Below are 19,297 nucleotides of genomic sequence, written 5' to 3' on the forward strand. Positions count from 1 at the left end.
ATGTATTCTAATCGTTCGTATATGCATGTCTTTACTGTACAGCTAATAAATGTACCTTTTTTACACATACTTGTATCATCGAGGTATCATATACGCCTATTGCTTTATTGCTTACGCGTATCGTTCTCCTATCATACTATGTGTTTCATACATGTACGTTATGTTGAAAAATGCGCGTATAATTGGATTAAAACACTATAATTTTTCTCGCTTCTTTCCCACCTTGAATTCTGTTCAAGTTACAGCCTTCGTCATTGTTATTTTGCAGAAGTTTTTGTTTTTAGAGGACGACGTCGGCTCGTATTTCTCAAAAATACTAATGAGGTGCTTTCTTGCTGAGGGTGTGGTATCCGAGCACTCACTATTTCTGGCTACTGCTGACGAAAATCCAACAGAAATGTGGAAGGTACTAACTGCTTTTGTCGCTTTTTTTAACCTTCTCGCTGCTTGTAACTTATTAGAGAAATCCACAGACTAAAAACAGAATTATTAGCCGAAAAACAAGGAAGAAATTTAGGATAAAAAAAAGCTCTCGTACTGAAATTATCTCTGTAATTTTCAATGCGAAACCTTTTGCCAATTTACCGTTTATCTGGATTCTAACAAAACCATGACTAATTCTAACTTCTGGACAAAACTAAGATACTATATTTGAAAAGTTTATTTGCGAATTGTTATGGTTTTTGTCGTCTTTTACTCTTGGCAATGACTGTATTTTGGTTGGAAACTTTCATTGTACTTAACTACACAACTCTGCGCTCACTCAGTATTGTCTTATAAGGTATAACGCGTTAGAATTTAGCTCGTACGTGTAATAACATCTATATTTCTTATGGTGGCTATTGCCTTTTTGCCTCTGTTTTTGTATCACAAATTGTTTTTTTGTTAAATCGGAAACTACTTATTTTGTAAAATTTGGCTCATCTCATATTTTTTGGATCATTATTCGCAGATTATTATCCCATAAGAAATATGTCTTATGTGTTTTGCTTTCACTATTTAACAGTTTGAATTCGTTCAATATCATGTATGTATTGAAATTTTTGCTAACACGAATGTAGTTGACTAGAAAATTCTAAACTCTATTACTATTCTGACTTTTTCTTAAGAACTTGCCTCGTGCTGTGAACGACGTCAACTATGAGAAAAATAATGAAGGAAAACTGAATTCATCACAAGAGGAAGAATTTGCGGGCATGAAAATAGCATGGCGGTATGAAAACATGTCTAAAGTCGACGTAAGTAATTTCTTCTCGGTTCTTTATTTGCCGTGGTCGCTACTACGTGTACCATAAAACACATTCAAAGAACTTCCTAGATATTAATGAAAGTTACTGCACGTTAACCAATACTCATTACTTCAAGCTATATGTAACACGCTAACGCTTTTTGGCACCGTGTTGTGTAAAAGTCAACTGCTACAAAACTTTAATTTTCTCTCTTTTTTGTGAAATTTATGTCAAATCCAAGAGCAAAACCCGCCAAAAATTGAGGGGGTGTTGTAAAAAGGTTTCGGTATCTTATAAGTATGATTAGTTTTGCTGTTGTTGAAAAAATACCATGCAATTGATTTTTCAATGTCATCAAAAAAGGTTTGGCCTTCAAGAAACCCAAGAGATAGATGATTTTTGCTGCCGTTATTGACAAACAATTACAGAGTACATGTTGCACATCAAGTTATTCAGCTATGAAGCCTACTCTCTAGCTTAACTGTGCTATTAATATGTTAAGGGACTGATTTCAACGAATGCCGAAATAACTTTATAAAATAACATACTTAAAACTCGTGCTCTGATTGGTCAATGCCGTGTCTTGATCAGACCATCCAAACACGGAAATTAAAATTGCTGTCGTGAGAATTTTGAGCATGCCTGAAAACAAAGACGATGTTCTTGTCAAAATTAATTTGGAGTGCATTTATGGAATGGTAAATATGAACTTAAACCAACATTGGTGATTTTTTAAACTGAAGTCGTTATCCTCGCTGTAATTCAAAAAACAAAATGTAAAGCAGTTAGAATCAAACAGAGTAGTTATGTAGATACTATCTAAAATTTCTTTTTATCAAACGTTACTAAATCCTGTGGACTGAAATATTGAACACGTCAGTAGATATCTTTGTCACTAAACGTCGTGGGGGGAAGGGGGGTACACGTGGTTGTTAAGTGGAAAAGTAGGACAAACATGAACGTCGACTCATATACATTATTGTTGCAGAAAAATGCGTTTTAAGTTATAGATAGCTAGGCGAAAATATGGATAAAAGCAGACTTAAGAAGAAGTTTAAGTTATTGGAAATCGCAGAGTTATCTGCAAGAAGGTGGAGTTAGTGTTGATACAGTATCGCTCGCGTATTTGTTAACATACGCTACGCATATGATACGCGTATCATACGAAAAACATACGCGTATGTTACGAGAACGATACGCGTATGATACGAAAAGGATACGCGTATGATACGAGAACGATACGCGTATGATACGAGAACGATACGCGTATGATACGAGAACGATACTCGTATGATACGAGAACGATACGCGTATGATACGAGAACGATACGCGTATGGCACGTGTATCATACGCAAAATTATGTTAACAAATACGCGAGCGGTAGTGTAGTTATTTCAAACCTGGCCTCATTGCAATTGCTTGTGCGGTCGAAGAAATGAAATTGCCATAGATGTGCCAGACTACCGAGGCTGAAGAGCAAATGAGCATAAGCCGTCGCCTTATGATTAATGATTTTTATTTGCAAGATCCTTTTAAAATGAACGCTACAAACGATTTTACCCATTATCCACTGTTCGGTTTGTACGATATATTCAACCATCTTGTCTACCATTTGCCTAATTATGACAAACAAGGTTTCGCAGCTTTCAAATCGATTGAAGACTACAGCTTATTTCATGATGAATACGTTGAGTCATTATTGAAGTTCGCACTAAAATTGCTGAAAATCGCAACTTTAGGGGCCGATAACATGGGCGAGTTGTCCTGGCTAGACGAGTTGACCCGCTTTGCCGAGTTGACAACTCGCCTCATATAATCGGCCCCTTAAAGAGTCACGAAAATTTCTCTTTTTGTCGAATTAAAATTCTGATTGCAAAAATGAACTCTACGAGGCAAGATCTTTAAATATATTAAATAAAAATGAAGGGTAAAAATTCATTGCATATGCACGTCAATGAATTGAAATGAAATTGAAATATTTGTTATTGTGTAGTAAATTTTATAAATATTTAGTGATTGTTAGTGACGAGTCCCCCTCCCCCCAGTATTTCATAAAGAGTCCGCCACTGTCATAAAATACACGCCTCGATATCACATGTCAACATTGACCATCTTTATTGTTAAATTTTGAGCAGAAAAAATTTTTCTCCCATAAAATTTTGACAGTATCAAAGAGAAAATTAAAAATTTAAGGAGTATAGCTTTGGAACACAAAATTTTTCTAGTGCTTTTAACGATGAAGTTTATCACGAATTTAGCTGTCAGCCATGAATACAAAATAGGAACTTCTTGAAAGTCGTTAAAAAACAGCTCAATACATGCTAATTGATTTAAACCAATTTAAACCCTGTTTCATAAAAAGAAAGGAAAGTGGTTTTCGATGCAACACCCTACGCCTGATGTGGGTATGTGTATCAGCGAAGCCAGTTTTTTTCATGGATTAGGATGGATAAATTTTCTTCCTCGAAATTAGTTTTATCTCCGATTTTTCGACGAAAGCAATAGCAATACAACAATAATCTTTAGATTAAGGATAGGGATTGTAAGTGTTTATTAAAGTTTTGTAAACGTAAAGAGTGATATTGTACGTTTTTTTATATCGTCGCTAAAAAGTTCGTCCAATTTTAAGCCGATGACGTACATAAATTCCTGGATATTTCCTGAATTCCTGTTGCAGTTGGATTACTTTTTGTACTTGTAATCTTGTAATAAGTATTTTGAAATCTTCTAAAGATGCAGTTTTATCAGTATTTTTGAGGTAAGAGAAAATGCTGGATGCTATAGGGCTTGAACTTTTTCGACCTGTAAGAGCAGTGAAACTCAGTGTTTAGAGACTCTGGTGTGGAGATGACGGACCGTTTGGCCCAAACAAAATGCATAACAGCAGCGACACCTAAAAAATAAACCACTCAAGATGAGACTTGGAGAAGAAATGAGACAGTCCTTGAGTGGGGCGAAACACGAAACGGATGTTAAGATGAGAATAAGCTGAAGAGCAAAGACGGGAATTTTGGTACGCATCTGTAATAAGTTTTTGCCAGTATACAGTAGAGATATGTACGAGACTTTTTTTTGCGGCTGCGTCTGCAATGGGTTGCAGTTGGGATATTTCGTCTAAAAATGTTGCTTTACAGCGATCAAACAGACGGGTTGGGTAGCTGCTGTGATTAAGAAACTGTCGCAATGATTCTGACTGGTTATGGAAGTTTTCATTCTTAGAGCAGATATTGTAGAAGCGATGTGCGAGTGAGAATATTAAGCTGCATTTATATTGAGGAGGTATAAAGCTGTGGAAGTTGGTGAATAAGCATGTGAACTTTGGTTTATAGAAGTTTCAAATGGACTATTCTTACGGATGATGCTGATGTCGAAAAAAGGAAGTGTGGAATTAGATTCGATTTCATAGGTGAACTTAATATTAGGAAGTTGGTTATTAATCTAGCCAACGAATGGGGTGATATGGTCAGTTGATGGAGCAATTTCAGCCCGGTTGGCCGAAACAGTAAAAATATTACCATACATAAACGGAACATCAGAAATGACTTCCAGACTTCTTCGATCATTTAATATTAACTTCGCCCACAAACCTACACAAAAACTCAAATCATGTTTCACCAAACATAAAGACAAAACAACAATTTATGATACAACCGACGCGATCTACATGATACCATGTAAAGACTGTTCAAAGCAATACATAGGACAAACATCAAAGAAAATCGAAACAAGACTCACAAAACACAAAAACGCCATAAAACGACGAGATCCGAACTCACTACCGGCAGAACATACCCACCGAAACAACCACACATTCGACTTGACAGAAACTAAAGTACTCGGACGCGCACAGACTAAACACACACGCGAATTTTAAGAAGCTTGGTACAATAAAGACAACGACACAATAAACAGACATATCGACATACCCATCATATACTCACAACTAAAGAAAAAGGACAAAAAACTACAAACACCAAAACTACAACATTACACTCTAATAATATTAACACCGATCATATTCACAATACACCAAAACCCATGGCAACGCATTTCACCCGATCAAATCACATTAATCCACCCGCTAATCCAATTAGACGCTCTACGCGTCTACAAGATAAAAGCAAGTGTAAATAGATAAGTTCCTCATTCTGATGAAGGCTCGAAGCAACGAGTCGAAAGCTCAATAAAATTATTTATAAAATGCGGAGAAACTTTTATTTTTAAATAATACAATGCCTGGATTACCAATCTTTAAACATTTATATATTTATACAACTAGACATATACTCACAATAGGCAGCTTCGACGGTGCTGAGACATGCGAACTCGTAGGAAGCTACCTCCTTTCTCAACTACAACACATCACGACAGACATAGGACTTTATCGAGACGACGGACTTGCCATTTCAAACACCACACTAAGAGAAACAGAGAACATTAAAAAGGAAATATGCCGCATCTTCAACAACAATGGACTACGCATAACTATCGAAGCAAACAAAAAAATTATCAACTTCCTTGAAATCACCTTAAATCTTAACATTTCTTCCCATCGACCTTACACAAAGCCCAACACTTCTCTGCAATACGTCCACACCGAAACCAACCATCCACCAACCATAAGAAGAACATACCCGCCACCATCAACAAACGTCTATCATCCCTATCATCCGACAAAGCATCATTTCGCCAAATAACTGCACCATACCAAAAAGCACTCGACGAAAACGGATACCGATACACACTAAAGTTCGACCCAGACGCTACTACCAAACGGAAAAACAGACTTCGACAAAATATACTTTGGTACAACCCTCCATTTAGCAAAAACGTCTACACGAACATTGGCCACAAATTCCTTTCATTAATCGACAAGCACCTCCCCATAGACGATAAACTCAGGAAAATATTCAACCGTAACACTATCAAACTCAGCTACAGCTGCATGAACAATATTGAACAAATAATCAACAATCATAACAAACATATACTGAGAACATTAGACAAAACTAACGAGAACACCACGAACAAAAAGACACATACAAAAACATGCAACTGCCGACAAAAACAAAACTGCCCACTTAACGGAAACTGCCTACAATCATCGGTCGTCTACCAAACTACTGTGAAACGCAAGGACAATAACATAACTGAGACGTACATTGGACTTACAGAAAACGAATTTAAGACTAGACATAGAAATCACACTGCCTCTTTCCGCCACAAAAAACTACGAAACTCGACCGAATTCAGTAAGCACATTTGGACCCTTAAAGACAGCAACATTGACCAAGACATCTCATGGAACATCATCACACTCAGCAAACCATACGACAGCACTAGTAAAAGATGCAACCTTTGCATCAAAGAAAAATTCTTCATCCTCTACCAACCATCCAAATCATCCCTCAATAAACGCAACGAACTTGTTTCCTCTTGTCGCCATAGATCTAAAACTCTCCTATGTAATTTGTAACTATACACCTTAATTCATACGCTAACTTCCGTCATCTAACTTGTAACTATGCACCTTATTAATATACTAACTTCCGTCATCTTGTATATATATTTCAAACATTTAAGTATTTATTTATTAAATCCCCTGAAGAGTGAGAAATCACGAAACAGGCTTGTCGGGATGAATTTGTAGTTTTTGTCATTTTTTTTCAACATCACTACATACATATTTTTACGCTCTGCTCTCGGGCATCGAGCACTGTTTTATACGGAGAATCATCAGTTATAAACTTCCAACTAGACATATATATATATATACACAACTAGACAGAAATGACATCCTAGACTTACTCAACATTTGCCTCTCCACTGAATTCGCCTTCCAAAACACATACTACAGAGAAATTTAGTGGATAACTCGCGAAAATCAGAGAGATTTCGATAGCAAAAGCCAGGATATTAATTTACAAATGAGAAATGGTAGCTTGGCCGACTATTTTTGTAACAGTATTGAATAAAGTAGTGAAGAGTTCTATTTATCAACTGAGAGTTTGAACCATAACTGTTCTGTCGACAGTTTTTTAACCACAATAGCTATCCAACCCCCTGTTTGATTGCTCTATACGAACATTTTTCGACAAAATATCCCAACCCCAAACCCACTGCCGACACAGTTGCAAAAAAGTTTTGTTTACTTCTCCTTACCATATACTGGCAATCATTCATCCCAGATTCTTACCCAATTTTCCTGTCTTTGTTCTTTAGCTTACACTCATTTTAACAATCGTTTCGTCTGTCTCATTTTTTCTCCTTTAAGGACAAAATTCCTAAATCCATCCCCCATCCGCTTCTCATCTTGTGTGGCTTATGTTTTTAAGTGTCGCTGCTGTTCTGCATCGTGTTTTGGCTAAAAAGGTCCGTCATCGCCACACAAGAGTCTCTGACACTTGAGTCTCACTGCCCTTACAGGTCGAAAAATTAGTAGCATCCAACATTTTCTCTTACCTCAAAAATAATGGTCAAACTGCATCTTTAGAAGATTTCAAAATACTTTCATCATGTTCTTTCCGGAACGAATTATACTCGTTCGGGAAAGCCTTTAAATTTCCAAACACAAACCTTCCCTTAACATCCAGGGTAGCTCCTTCCCTCTCTTCCTTCTTTAACCCAATTTTAACTATTGCCTTTAATTCAATACTTTATAAATAGTTATATTTAATTTATTCATATTAACTCACTTCGCACATTTGCTTTGAGAATGTCTTATGACAAAGACGAAACGTTAGCTGTTAACAATTTTTTATAAACATATATATATTTTTATGGCTGTTTTTTGCATTATATGCTTTGCTTTAATATTCATATTTTGATAACATTTGTCTTTTCGTTTTTTGTATAGTTGAGTCCGGCTCCTACCAAATTTGGTCACTTTTTTGATTTTATCCAACGTTTTGATGAGACTAGAATTGACAAACTAAAAAAATATGGATTCTGTGCAAGAGATCAATGGTTTGACTTTGATAAAGAGCAGACTTCTGAGAAGCGGTATGATATAAAATAGAATAAGTAACGAACTATAGGGAACACATAACGCTTACGCTGACTGCCTCCTTTATTAGCAAAATGTATGAATTTTGTTTTAGACAATATGGCTAAAACTTCATATTTAAGAATTTTGGGACTTTTTTCTCCCTCGATCAACTTTCAGCAGTAACTACCATTGCAACCTTTATTATGTATGGCAGGCTGATTAATTCCAAGAAGGTTTAGCATCGTTGCTTGTATTGTGTAAATCCACTTTACCAAATCTGCCTCCGTTCAAAACTTTAACGTCTCTCGACTTTCATGAGTCTGAAATATGGCAATGTTTTCTTGCGTTGGAAACCTTTTTTGAAGGAGTTGACTATCGTCATCATCATTTTTATTACCATCATCACAATCGAACATACATCCTCTCCTGTGTTTGGATGAGCAAATGAGCCTTAAATACTTTAATACCTTCTCGAAAAGTTACAACCAAAATCACTCAACAACTTCTTTTCAACCATGAAATATCCTGCTGGGCACATTCAATATCCTCTTGCACCCACGAAGACCCAGACCAGTGCTTCTGTTATCAATTTAACTGAAGTTCGATGAATCCCATTGCTAAAATGAAAAAATATTGCTTAACAATCTTTTTCGGAAGTCTACATGCAGGGGCGTTAATGGGGGATGTGTGGGGTGTCACACACCCCAGTGATAGAACCCAGTCGATCTCAACAATGATACAGTTGGTCTCAAATTTATGCTTTGGCTAAAACGTGAAAATGTGGAGACGTGAAATTGTGTAAATCCACAACTGAATACTACCCAAGGCGATTTTACTTCGTTTCTGAAACTTTAACCCCAACATTTTAGCATTATAGGTTGAAAATTATGCTAAGTAATTACGCGTTGTATTTTAGTATTAGGTGACTAAGATGCCTGTTGGAAGAAGATTTATAGTCACGTGCGAATTATGTGAATCAGCACTCAATAGGGATTACACTAGTAAGCACTGTTCCCACCCAAGCTACAACATTGAAACATTACCAACCATAGTATGTAGGGTCTCAAATCAACCCGCAATCTCTGGAATCTTTTTATCGACTGCAAGAACAGCACAACAAAACATCACCTTCATCACCTAAAGATAGTGAATTATTGAAAAAAGAGTATCAGGAAGAGGATCAACAGGTAGTAGAGGAGAGAAAGGACCCGAGACACCCCAGATAGATGAAACGTTAAGTCCACACGAATGCCATTCACAACTACAGAATGTAACTGAATGTAATATGGCAGCATGTTATAGCAATGAATATTCAACTGATTACATAAATGTCCATGATCAGACTGATGAGACCTTCTTCGTGAATTCATATTTTGATACTGAAACTTGGACTGATGATACTGCAACATCTGAAGAAGATACAGAATGTTGGATAACATGTTATAGAAATTTAAACCACTTTACGTTATCTATCAGCGAATATCAAGAATTGCTATTTGCGAATGTGGAGCGTAATGTGGAGCGTAATTGCTGATACAACAGAGATGTCACACATATATCAGTTGGCCGTGGTGGTTCGATATGTTGACCTTGATTTTAATCTCCCTGTCGAACGCTTGGTGGACATCAAAGATATCAATGATAAAACAGATACGTGACGGACAAGCACAAGAAATCGTTGCATCAGTCGACAGAAAGCTTTTGGATAAACAAGGTATTGCATGTCAATCTTATGACTTTACGTCGTCAATGTGAGGTGTATTTAAGGGATGTCAATCAATGTTGAAAAACTATGTCGAACGCAATATTCCGTACATACCCTGTACAGCTTATAGAATAAATACTATTATAGAGCACAGCTGCGAGGCAAGTGCAAGCGCTTCGACGTTTATCGAGATAGAATGATACAGTCTGATAAAGAACTGCTGATGCTTCGAAATCTTTTCGCTACACGTTGGGTGGCACGCGAAGAATCCGTACGTGCAGTATGGAGATCGTACGGGGTCATATTAGAAGTCTTAGGAAACTTGAATGGCTCCATGTATGACATGAAAACTCGTGGAAAGGCAAGAGCATTGCAGGAGAAGATTAAGTCTTTCAACTTTTTGGTAATGTTGATGTTTATGAAAAACGTGATGCGTATGACCAAGTGCTTGACCACAGATGTTCAAGGCATCGACATAAATATTATCGACACCTTTGAGAATTTCAAGGCGACAATTATCACGCTTAAACACATTCGTAATGACAGGGACGTTCTTGACAATCAAATACAGGTGGCAAAAATTGTGGCTGAAGCACACCACATTCATCCTACTGAGTACGACCAACATCACCGGCAACGCAAGACACCTCGCCGTATTGACGACTGCTCAGAAACCGCAGCCCAACTAATTCTAGTGAATCATTACAGAAAGAATTTATTGCTGTTCTTGATGTACAAATAAGTGCATTAAAGGCCAACATGGAGGCCATTACCTTATAGAACCGGCTATGACCTTGCTTCAACTACCATACCATGGCACAGTAAATAATGATCAATTGGAACAGTTCTGTAATATGTTTCCGTTTCCTATGCGACCAGTTATAGACGCTCAGGAGACAGAACTCTAAAGTGGTTGGTAGCCACTTTCCATTGTCATATGTTAAAAAATTATGAGGAAAATTCGATCAGTCAACGATACTTTAACTTCTGCTTTAACTTCTGCGTTAACTTTTTGAAATGAAAAACTGGATCATTTCCATTAACCAGGCGATGTTTCAGACTGTTGCTGACAATACCAGTAACGTCTGCATCCACTGAACGCAGTTTTTCAAAACTCAAATTCCAAATAGCCACCTCTCTCAATAATATATATGCAGTGTCAACGAAATTTGAATGAAACTGGAGTTAGTGTACAAAACGCTCTGAGTTTCATAACTCAAGACTATATTTGGTTTTGGTACGGATAAATTTTTGTAAAAGCAAAGAGTCGGTCTTATTTGGAGCTACACCCCCCAGCAAAAATTAATACGTAAGCCACTATCCACATTGATTGCTTGCAGATGAACACTCCATCTGCTATTGAAAGCATGCAAACATGATTCATACATGCTTTCTCAGAAAGAAAATGCAACATCAAGGAAATGCAAACCGTGGGTCTGGTCTCTGTATTTGATAGTGTAGTAGCAGTGTTAGTGCAAGGTCATATACGTTTCCCCTGTATATTTCCCTGCTGGTGGTGCACTCTTTAAGAGAGCTTCTGATTCTTCAAATTGAGGTATAGTGTTTTTCTAGAAACTGAATGAAATCATGCAATGTTCTCAGTTTCTGCTTTATGACAAATATGTTTCTCTTAAATTAGCGTGCAGCTCATATCTTTCTTTCTACGAGGCTGCATTTCTTTGGTTTTTTTGTGGTTATCTGCTGCGCATGATATTTCTCATTCTCGTCAGAAAACTGTTTTAAAAAAGACAATTAGTTGACGATATGCAAAAAATGTTTTCAGTGAAGATAATAATGAATTAATCTTTACTAAAAAGGCGTTCACAAGAAGGGTCGTTAGAAAGGGTCATTGGAAGGGGTCAGCGTGTCTCATGTGGATATCATTATATTAAATTTATGCTTTGAAATTTACATATGTGCTAGGTATGCCACTGGTTGCAATAAACCTTTCGTTACAACTCTAATAAACCCATGAATCTCTTCTATTTTATGCTTAAATCTTTTTATGTATTTTATATGATGGAGTTTTGAGTCTATAATAATATTTGCTTCGCAAATGTTTGCGAATTTAAACTATTCCGTTGTCCTTACTATGTATTGTTACATTTTATGGGGATATACAATAATGTTCCTTTGCAATTGCTTCTTCGCTTAGTAGCTACCACCTCTGAACGATGTGCACCTCAAGCTTTCCTTGTTTTTATCTCACTTAATGATGGCTTATTTGCGATTGATGTTGTTGCGATCTATTGCAGTTATCTGGGTTTGCGCTGCCATTTTAGGGAATGAAAAAATGCTCTCGCTTTGTGCAATTCTTACGTAAAAGAGTATAGTAGACCTTGATCTCCTCCTGTACTGTGACAAAACTCAGTCGTGTCATTTACGCTTGTTGAACTTAGGTTTTGCAACCATTTCTCTTAACTGCAACATATCCTCGGAGATATTTTTGTTACTTAATGGGAGGGAAGCCCGGATGAATTATATTTTTTCGAGGTGATAACCAACGGCCAGAGGCCACAGTTCTGCAATCGACATAAAAAGGGAGAAAAAATTACATCTATAAACAGCACGTTAATTGTTAAATCAAGAACATTGCTCTTCATTCAGAAATAGAAACTATCAGAAATGAAGACTCATCGACGTTAAATGTGTTTTTTACTTTTCGTATTGTTCAAATTCAATGCACAGCTTTCAAAATTTCCAATCTTAGCAGCCGAAAACAAACACTTTGCAGATGAGGAAGCCTACTTTGTTGTGGTCATTTCTTTGGCAATTACAAATTCTGGTCAATTATTTGTTGCTTTTTCTTAACTAAGCTACTCATTTGAAAGGCTGAGAATATGGTTTAAGTTTTTCGCTGAATGATAATGGACGCTCTTTTCTATGAATCGGGGCTTTTACATTTATCAAGGGTTGCTTGTTGTTTTTAACATGTTTGGATACTGGCGTTCTTTGCTGCTTTATCCAGAAATTTACCCATTTCGTTCTTTCTCTTTGGGGGTTTTAGCATTTTAGATTAGACTCGTCGTTGATTGTGAAGGGAATAGTCGGTGTTTTTCATGCATCAGAGCAACGTCTACCGAATTATTTTTAAAACTTTCTATGGCATCGTTTGTTGCCGGCTGCTGGCTGTGCCACTGGCTGCATACTCGAAATGGCCATCTCCATGGCCTGGTTTAAATCTTCTGTCTGGTTCACAGAGCAAGAACTTCTTGCCATTTGTTGTGAGAAGGTTCGCGTCTCCTCATTTCAATTGCTTACTCTCGTCCTGGCACGGAAACCAATTTTTGTGAAAGAACACACCATACAATTCTTTGCAGTTATTCTAGATTTAAGCATCTCAACCCTCATAAGCGAAAGAGTTCGTCTTCCTTTGACCCTATGAAATGTTGTGGCCGGTTTCCTTTCCCGTTTTCGATGACCAACTGCTTGTTTCTTGCAGACATTACCTTAGAGAGGTATTAAAATAATACAACCTTGTCGTCTAAGAAACGCTGTATAAACTTCGGTGGAGTTAGCGAATGAGGTCATGGACATGGGTTCGTAATGGTTTTCATCTTTTTTATTTAGTGACATAAAAATTGACATATGAGAACATTCATCCTTTCGGGATGTATGTGTTCTACTTCTCTCTAATTATTTTACTTCCTTGAGATTGCATCTCTGCACATATATGTTATACTGAATTTTTTATAATAGTTTGTGGAGGTTGAGACAGAAAAAATCTGGAATATTGTCCACCGCATAGTTTGGGCTTTGTCGTCTCATTCGTGTATTTCATGTACGTTGTCAGCAACAATTTCAGTTCTTCCGGTTAGTAAAACTAACTTTCATCATGGTAATCAACGTTGCACTCCATATTTCAAACTTTAAAAATAGAAAGTTGGCTACTAATTTAGTTAATACATAAGAGCCCTTCGCTTGAATATTTCTTTTTTGGTTCTGATCGCTACTAAAGAATTCCGGACTGCGGTCGAATAAAGTAAAGTTCCGCTAGCTGCATCAGCCAATCAAAATGCAGGAAATGTTAGGGATCCACCTACTGCTAAATTGTGACAAAATAAAGTCACATCTGCTGTTTCTCTTCTCCGTTATTAGAAATGGCTTTCCAAAAACTCGAGTTGGTTCCTTTCCGTCATATTCCATTAGCCCGACATTAATTAAAACATCATCATTAACCTTTTTTGATGAACGAGATTTGTTTATTTTGGGCTCTAAGTGGGATCGTCGCTCAGTTTCTTTTTCTTTCATTTTCTCCTATAGATTTAACCGACAAAAACTTTCATATTGCATTGAACAAAGTTTGATTGTACATTGCAATTAGCTACTGGTTTTGTGCTCTGGAATAAGTTTTATTTTGCATTGCTTTCTTAAACATGCTCATAAGTTTCGGCTGAATTTTCATCGTCACAAAGTTGTTAGGAATTCAAAACAGATTTTTTATATTAAAAACAATGTACTGGATTCAATGCACTGTTTTTTCATCGACAGACTACTTTGTGAATTACAGATAAAGGCCACCGTAGTAAACCAATCTGAGCTCAACGAATTAAATGAATCAAAGAGAAATTGCCAGTCCATCATGAATACATGTTAGAAATGTACCGGTTTCACATTACCAATATTTTATAAAAGAAAGAAAAGACTTTTTTGGCGTTTGCATTGGTTTTAGCAAACCTGGAGAAGTTTGTGAGAACTCTCGAACAGATGCAACTCTTAGGTCTATGGCTTACACTGATCTGCTGTTGAGTTCTTCTAAAGGTCTCCTATAGGTGTAAATAACAAGCGTGATTAAATATGATTACTTAGCTGATCAACGAAACAGTTTCTTATCATTTTACACGTTCAGAAGAGTTTTTTCCCAGATGACCGTCTTGTAGCTAGGTCTGAGACTAGTTTAAAAACATGAAACATTACATATTTATTTGTTTCTTAAATCTTTCACGTTGATTCTTTTGCCGAATCGCACGACCTTCGTTTGATTTTACACTGCCTTTGTTTGTAAAATACAAGGAATCCAACTGTGTGCGTACATATTGTGGACATTTTAGTTCGAAGAAAACGTGTATTTTTTGCACTTTAACCTGCATTTCAAACCGGTCCGTTTATGAAGTGGTTTTCCAATTGATAGTTTGTGTGCAGTCGGTCAAGTGTGATTTCATCATCATTGCGAAAAATCATTGAACGTAAATTATTTTAGGTCATTGTTAAATCCATTTTACAAATCTCTCCTGGATAAGTTGTGTGCCATAATTCAAGAAAACGGCCATTGTTCGTCAAATACAGAGGTAAGCATTTGATTAATTTGTTTTACCATTTGTCATTACCAGCGGATTCATTGGTTTGAAATGTGAAAAAAGATCAAAAAGATCTAAGTTTTAAATAAACCCTTGACATACGCGTGCTAGAAATTTTGATAGCTTGCGCTAGACAGTCCTCAGGGTAGTTAATTTTTTTCCGATAGTTAATTTTTGTGCGCAAGCCGTTCTTAACTACAGTTCTCTCACTAGTAAAAAACACGTTTTTTCAAAAGTTTAGTGCCTACTGTAGGAGAGAACGTTTACTTCTATTTATAATCACCAATATACAGTTTCAGCTTAATGATTACTAAATACAATGATATAATGATTACTTAATTTAAAGACGAAAATCACGAAACTTTACTCCATAAAATTTTTTTTCATGGCTTTATTGGAGTTTTTATGTCGAACAGTCTTGTTTATTCCGATAATTAAGGTCTCTTTATGATAAACGAAATCAAAACAAAAGTGTAATTGCATTAGTGTTTCAAATTTTGTTTTTAAGCTGCATCGTGTGATGACAAGATTGCAATTTTCAAATTTAAATGAAAGTATTTAAATTTATGTAAAACCTTTGCATATCACGCCTTTTTTTCGATGAAATGATTAATTTTGTAAACTATTTGGTTGTCTTAGCAATGCTTTTGAATGTGATGGCTTATGTTGTTTTAGATTAAAGATGAAACAATTTTAAGAGTAGCAATCCCTTCGATGGATGCAGATCTGTGGTGTTACGGAGATGGCGATGACACTTCCCTGCCGATGTTTCTGTATTATCTAAGGGGTGTCGTCAGATCTTCATATTCTGCATGCTTTGTCACGATCCCTTCGCATGTTTATCAGGTAATTAATATGATTAGTTTGTCATTTCGTTAGAGAGATCTTTATCGCTAATTACGTATCTCTAATTTTCTTACTACCATGTAGAATAGTTATTGTGATGTTTTGTCCTTTCTTTAAAGTTTTGGGGAAAACATTTGTTTTTGTCGTTGAAACTTGAAACATCTTAATTTTCGCCTCAATTGCGTAAATTTTTCCAAATAGCTCGACAGCTGCCAATTTGACAACTTGCTCCTATCTTATTCGGGTAGCAGCTATGATCACCTAAAATATTTTTTAGTTGTATAAATGGAAGATAAAGTAGCCTAAAATCAATATGACCTTCCGTTATTGTGAAAAGACAGCGAAAATAATAAAAACAAAATACACAACATAGTTTTGTTGTTTCTGCATTTCGCATTTACAGACAAATTCCCAGTTCAACATGCTTTATAACCAATCCTATTGGTAATATTGTGGTCCTTAAATGTTTTGACAGCCGCTTGATTCTACACTGGTCAGAGGCTCAGAGGCATCTCTTCTATTTAAAATTTAAATAAAGTGATGAGTGCTTAGTCGTATTCGCATTAGTCTTTATACACCGAATCAAGGTATTTTGATATGAAGTGGTACTCCATTATTATAAAAGTGTGTTGAACTTGTTTATCATCCAGTGGAAAAGCACTCCTTTCATTACCACTCGAAACTGTAAAGATTATATATAAATAGTAATAGAGGTGGCTCAGATCATAGATGAAAAATTTGGGGGACGCAGATTAGTGAGGGGGGGGGGGCAAAATCAGGTTTCGGGTGTATCATTTAGTAAACACGAAGTAAACAAATATGCTTTTGCCGTCTCCTTTCGAGTTTCAGATTCTTTTTTGCTATACGGTTGTATGGGTTTTGTTATTTCGTCGGAAGTTCCCGAACGTCTATAAATTTTATCAATTTAAAGCGTTAGTAAATGTTTTTAGCGAGCTGTTGTGTTAGTGATAAAATGTTGTTTATAATCCGCTGTTTATAATTCTGCTTTGTATGTTTTCATTGAAATAAAAGCAATGAAAACTTATGTTGTTGCTCGTTTTTCTGTTTTTGCAATTCACATATTTGCATGTTTTAATCGTTTTTAACCCGTTTCTGGTGTGGAGGAAAAATACCTGTTTTTGTAGTCTCCAAGGCGAAAAAGTTCTTTTTATCAAGCAACACGCACGACTTGTAATTATAAAAGCAACGCAAGCATGTTTTGTAAAATATGAGTGGTGTAAACCATTCCAAAATACGATAAGAAGAAAAACATTGTTCAACAAATTGATGGTGATAATATCAACTGTAGCATTTATAAATAGTATGTACAGCCAATTAAAAAAAATAATGAGCATATGAAATTCGGCACTTTTTTTTGTGCGATAATTTTTTAACAAATTCTTTTGACTCTTTATTTTGTAATCAAGTAAGTTTTTGTGATTTGTGTTATTTCTCTTAATTAGGACACAACATTTGCTTCTCGCATCGAAAGGCTGTGTGACGTTGTTATAAAGTTAGAATCCTTTTCAGGCTCAGAGAAAGAGACCAACCCGATGTTCAAAGACTATCATGGTATGCCCCAGTTAATTTCAAGTTTTAAAACTGCACTTATCTTCTAGATTAACAAACTACCAGCAAATATCAATAATTTTATAATTCTATGGTTATTGGGATGATATAAAGATGACTTTTGAGGGCTCCCTTTTACTTTTTCGACTAACCCGTAGTACAATGCTCATCGGGGACTTTTAATATTAGCGTTCGTGCAATATTTAACAATGGGTGTATTTTAACAATTTATATCGCCGTGGTCGTGAAGCTTAATAAAGCGAGTTGATGCGCGCGCGTCAGTTGCTTGAACGCCAGAAACACACACGTGAGCGACCATCGCGAAAATAGCTTGGCGTCTGGTAAACTTGGCGGAGATTTCTCTTTGTTACGGACATAAATATAACTTAAACCGATTATTTTGGCATTTATTTCAGCTACTAATACATGATAACATACTCTATGTGAAACTACTATTTGGAGAAAACAGAACAAACCAGTAAAGCACACCAATTTGATCATAGCAAGTGCGAAACTAGAACGTTAAGTGTGTGGGGAGAGGTGAAAATTCGTATATTCAACTCTGCCTTGCTGATTTGTTTTGAAATTGCAATCGCTAACAAACCAAATCAGTCAAGCTGAGCTGAATATATGAATACTCAACAACCCCCATTTAACATTCTAGTTTCGCTCTCTGAACGTAGCCCATTGAACGTAGATCATGGACATCTTATTCCATGCATTTAGTCTAATGGGTTTATGTTTGTAGTTTTCTATTGTTCTTATTCGATAAGTCATAAAATACACTGGGCAGTCGCTTTGGTCGCGCGACTAAATCTACCACTTTGCGTGGTCACTAAGCTAGTAGTTTCAGATGCGAAGCTCGTTGTTGAACTTTTGACCTTGGTCTCTCTAGCCGCCCGCATCTGATTTGCTGACATTAAATGGCCACTCTCACAAGCACTGCGTGTCCTATTCGTGAAGAGAAACAAACATGGCGGGCTATATAGAGGCTCTTATTAAAATCTTCCCTATTTTGTATGATTTAAGAAATAGAAATTACAACTGCTTGGCACAAAAGAAAAGCTGAAGATGATGTCGGAATATTGATACATACATATCTACAACGATATTTCAAGTTCTCTCAACATACTCCATTTTCCAAGGAAATTGCCCAGCTTCAGAAATGAATTACCGTTCAAATGTTTCTCTTGTTACTATTGCGGAATTTTTTTGCCCTTGGTGAGGCAATGACTGAAGCACTTCATTGTTATCTTGCCTTCAACAACCTTCGTGATGTTACGTTTCTCGTAACAAGATATAACGAACAGAAAACTAGTCAGCAATTAAAATAAAATAAAGAGTATATTTAAATTGATAAAGAAGAGTTCAATACAACTTATCTGAGACACAGGCGACGACACTGGCAAACTCACACGACTGCATTCGAATGGCCTTTGCTCCAATTTGTATCTAACCAGAATGCCTCCTGAATGAGTTTGTCAGCCTCCTTTTATACTAAATAACAATCTTTAAAGTTAAAACCATGCTGAATATCATGCAAATCAACAATAGCAATCTTTAAAACCATGCTGAATATCATTTAAGCCTACAATAACAAAATACATGAACAACAAGTTTGACATCATTCTTTTTCGTAGCTCGTAAATATGAACTTCCTAA

The 19,297-nt window shown here is 36.2% G+C and overlaps 1 protein-coding gene across 4 annotated transcripts in view; it reads left to right on the forward strand.

Annotated features, from left to right (window-relative positions):
- Positions 1–19,297, forward strand: part of LOC124457381 (elongator complex protein 4-like) — a 37,197-nt gene that overhangs the window by 9,887 nt on the left and 8,013 nt on the right. For all 4 annotated transcript variants that reach the window (XM_047007640.1, XM_047007643.1, XM_047007641.1 and 1 more), the window contains 6 exons: positions 285–406; positions 1,110–1,238; positions 8,087–8,232; positions 15,124–15,211; positions 15,896–16,066; positions 17,530–17,638. In XM_047007640.1, the coding sequence (XP_046863596.1) occupies positions 285–406; positions 1,110–1,238; positions 8,087–8,232; positions 15,124–15,211; positions 15,896–16,066; positions 17,530–17,638 (765 nt within the window). The remainder of the gene's footprint in view (positions 1–284; positions 407–1,109; positions 1,239–8,086; positions 8,233–15,123; positions 15,212–15,895; positions 16,067–17,529; positions 17,639–19,297) is intronic.

This window comes from Xenia sp. Carnegie-2017, unplaced genomic scaffold, assembly GCF_021976095.1.
Source record: "Xenia sp. Carnegie-2017 unplaced genomic scaffold, XeniaSp_v1 HiC_scaffold_6, whole genome shotgun sequence".
Lineage (NCBI taxonomy): Eukaryota > Metazoa > Cnidaria > Anthozoa > Malacalcyonacea > Xeniidae > Xenia > Xenia sp. Carnegie-2017.